General features: G+C 44.8%; 1 protein-coding gene across 1 annotated transcript; it reads left to right on the top strand.

Moving 5' to 3' along the window:
* The first annotated feature begins 274 nt into the window (after nt 1-274).
* On the top strand, nt 275-2,663 carry LOC141763655 (uncharacterized). Its single transcript, XM_074628176.1, has 2 exons — nt 275-389; nt 544-2,663. The coding sequence occupies exon 2, from the start codon at nt 622-624 to the stop codon at nt 2,362-2,364; it is 1,743 nt and encodes a 580-aa protein (XP_074484277.1). The 5' UTR covers nt 275-389; nt 544-621; the 3' UTR covers nt 2,365-2,663.
* Nucleotides 2,664-3,919: the final 1,256 nt, after the last annotated feature.

A 3,919-nucleotide genomic window follows, 5' to 3' on the forward strand; every position in this document is an offset into this window, starting at 1 on the left:
TTTAGCTTTTTTATTTCTTCATGTATATCTGCTCTAACTATTTAGCTAACTGCGATGGTGTGTGTGTGTATGTGTGTAGTGTGCATGTGTGTAGTGTGCATGTGTGTGTGTTCACGTGTGTGTGCACGTGTGTGTGCACGTGTGTGTGTGTGTTTGGGTGACATCACAGAAGTGGTGACATCATCACTGCATCGTGACATCACCAGATGGAACACTGTGATGAATTAAAGGAGTGGTGACATCAGTTGTGACATCTTAAAGGAGCAGTGACATCATAAAGGAGTGACATTCAGGAGAGAGTCCCAGAATCACACAACTGTAGTTGAATCTGAAGACTCGATCAGACGAAACACATCGACTGAGAGAAGCAGTTGTCTCAAGAGGAAGAGGTGTGAATTTTATGAATTTTATGAATGCATTGCTTTAGATTAAACCTCCCAACAGTATATGAAGCAGTTCAAATTAGCCTCAACATTTAAATTCAGCTTACATGTTAGTTAATAATAATTAGGGCTGCAACTAACGATTATTTTCACTCATCAGACTATCTACTGAGAGAAGCAGTGAATTTCTCTCCAAAAACCACCAAGCATCGACAAGAATTGACCGTAAATCAGCAGCATGGTATCATCAAGAACTTTCCAGCCAGAAGCCATCATGCCCGAGTTCAACGTCCGTCGCACTGTTTTCAAGCTGCTCAACTCCTTCTTTAAGGGGATGACGGCGGAACAGTGGGGATTTTTAAAATCCGGCAGCCCTGACGACGTCACTATGACCATGATGGGAGAGTTGCTGTTGGACATCACAGCGGCCTTGACAAAAGCTTTCCTGAAATCTCTCGGGAGCAGGACCCTGGCGTCTGAGGACGACGTCCAAATCAATCTGGGCGACACCATCTCTCAGGGTTTTGCCGAAGCTCTGGGCGTCGACGTCTCGGTTCAGTGTCCGAGCTCCAAAAGCTTGACGACATTGATCTCTGAAGAGGTTTCGGAGAGCGTCCGAAGTGCCCTCTCCAGCCCCGAGGGCATAGTTCAGCGCCTCACTCCTCCCGGCAAACTCAACAGCATGATTCTGCACGCCTGCAAAATGTGCCGAGCGTTCATCGGCAGGATGAAGGCGGTGTTCTCGCCTCGACGGCGCAAACAGAGGACCATCTCCGAAGAATCAGATGTGGAATCGGAACCCTCAGACGCCAAATACCGCTATGCGGCGACGCTTTTGTCGGACATCGTGATTTCGGTGAAAGACATCATGTATGTCACAATCATCATCAAGAAGCAGTTGAACAACATCACTGAACCTCTCTTGGTTGACGTGCCGGACTCTGAGTACACGCTGCTGCAGTCTCAAAATGCTCGGGAGATTGCAGACGTCGCGGAAGACATCGCTCGGAGCATTGCCGAAGATGCTGTAAGACAGACTCCTTCAGAGCAGAAGAGCAAACGCTCCAAGAAAAACATCGGAAGCAAAATTAAGAAGCTTTTGGCAAAGTGCTTTGCCAAAACGTGCATCCATCGCATCGTGGCACAGATGACGAAAAGATTCCACCGAGGCTCCAAAGTTCACAGTCGGGAGTCGGCAAAGTCTCTCACGAAGAAGATTAACGATCTGATGAAAAAAACAGACAACCGCGATCTTCTGGGACTCGGCACTCCGCTCCTAACCATTCCCCCCGGTCGAGTCTTGGAGTTCACAAAGGTCTTAAGTGATCTACTCTACACACACATCCTACATGGGCCAGAGATCATCCCCGAGCCGGTGATACGTGCCAACATGCGCGCCGACTTGCAGCGGAAGGTGCTTGGTTTCCTGTCTCTGGCTAGATGGTGGCAGATCTTTCAGTCCGAAAACCTCGTTGACAATATGAGACACGCCATACTGGGGACTAAGCCCAGGGCCAAGAAACCTTTGGCAATCGCTGCACCGTCTGCCCCGGTATCCGTGACGAAGAGTCGTGATGACTTTGCACGGCGAGCGCGGAACATACAAAACAAAAACTGCGTCAAGGTGCTCTTGGAGAGGTTGGTCACGCGGATCTTCAAGAAGGCGAAAGTGACCTGGACCGTTTCAAACGTCCAGGACATCATCCAGCGCCTTTTTGAACAAACGTGGGCCGAAGTCGAGGGTCTCGATTTCGATTTCAGCCAAGAAACATTGGAAAACCTCGAAAAGGCCATTTGCCGGGACCTGATTAAGACGTGGGGCAATGCGATGTGGCTGCTGGTGTCCTTGAAAGGGGGTCAACCGGCAGTCGGAGACCGTATTGCCTCCGCCGTCAAAGGTCACCTGATGGCACCACGGAGACAGAGGTCCTGCATGTGCAGCTTCTTCTCTTCTATGCTCACTGCCATGACGAGGTGGTAAGGTGGTTTATGGGGTTTTCTCCGGGGGCTCCGGTTTATCCCACATATAGTGAATCTGACTTACTATATATAAAAAAATGTCTTGAATGTGTCATTCATCTGGAAGGAAAAATTGACTTTTTCCTTCAGAATGAATGCGAGGGCTTGAGCTCTCAGCGCCACCTCAGTAGTCAATGTTGTCTACTGTTGTGGAACGCACGGGTTCGATCTGGGTGATCCAGTTCTCCCACAATCAGTGCATAATAATGAATATCTAATAAAATAAAATAAATAATAATATAAATAAATAATATGAATTCATTTCTGCTCATTTCTCTCATCATTTGCTGTAAATATTCAACTCAGACAGAAGTTCTGCTGATTCAGTGCATTTTTATAATGTACAAAAATAAAGTACAAAGAAAAGTGTGGTTTGCAACAGTATTTTTTCTTATCAAAACGACTTGCATCAGCCTTAAAGTTATAGTCATAACCCAGAATAGTGAGTTAGGGTTAGGAGTGTTCAGCTAACATGCGTTTACGATACTCATTTGCATCATTTTTACAGAACCAGTCAACCTTCTGGAGCTCCCAGTTGCTCCAATATTATTGTTTTATTGTTATAAAGTCACTCTCAACTCTAATTGATCAAATAGATGTTGAAAAGTTGCACTGAAAAAATAAAAGGTTTGACGCCACTGGTGGTCCTATAGAGAGAGAAAGATTCAGGGTTCCAGAGTCAGTAAGATTCATCCTCTGGGCACCAGATCCATCCAACCAGCTGTTGACCAACTGAGGCCGATACTGACATCCATCAAGCTACATCCATAGCATGGCTAAAAAAGCAAAACATATATATAAAAATGTATACTATATAATGTATATGTTTTTGCAAAAGGAACAAGAATGCTTCTTTAATGTTTAGTTAAAGGGAGACACCCCGAGGTCAGGGGTCAGCAACCTTTACTATCAAAAGAGCCGTTTTAGGCCAAAAAATAATTTATTTAAATTAAATGAATCACTCTGTCCCTGAGGTTTCCAGCTGCCATCAATCACCTCGTTGGACCAAACCAAGTGGCAGGGAAGAGAGAGGGGTGAGGGTAGTGGGGTTTCTTTGTTAAGTTGGGATTGTTTGATATTTCTTAAGTTTATAATATTTCCTAGTTAACTTGTGTTAGACTGTATAGTCATGTATATTTTGTATATATTAGTATGGTGATGATTTATTTGTAAATACAGATAATTATTTGATGTGTTCAAGTGCACTTTATGGTTGGGAGGGTCCATTTGGTAATTAGGCTAATTTGTGAGAGCAAGCATGTTGAATGTCTTGTCAGTCACTGAAGTCTGTGTTACCTGAGAGAAACCTGTTTCATTGTCCAGCTGCCTTTTTGCCATGGGTGACATCGTGATGTTCTTTTTGTCACTTGCTAAAGATCACCGGTAAAAAGAGTAAAAACAGTTTTTCACAAAGTCATACACTTCCATCCTGGTTGTAAGGACTTACAACACTCCAAACCTTACATTTGGTGTCAGAAGTGGGATGAGACGCGGCCAGAAGGGGTGTGGCTTTTTGA

Source organism: Sebastes fasciatus, chromosome 3 (genome assembly GCF_043250625.1).
Source record: "Sebastes fasciatus isolate fSebFas1 chromosome 3, fSebFas1.pri, whole genome shotgun sequence".
Classification (NCBI taxonomy): Eukaryota; Metazoa; Chordata; class Actinopteri; order Perciformes; family Sebastidae; genus Sebastes; species Sebastes fasciatus.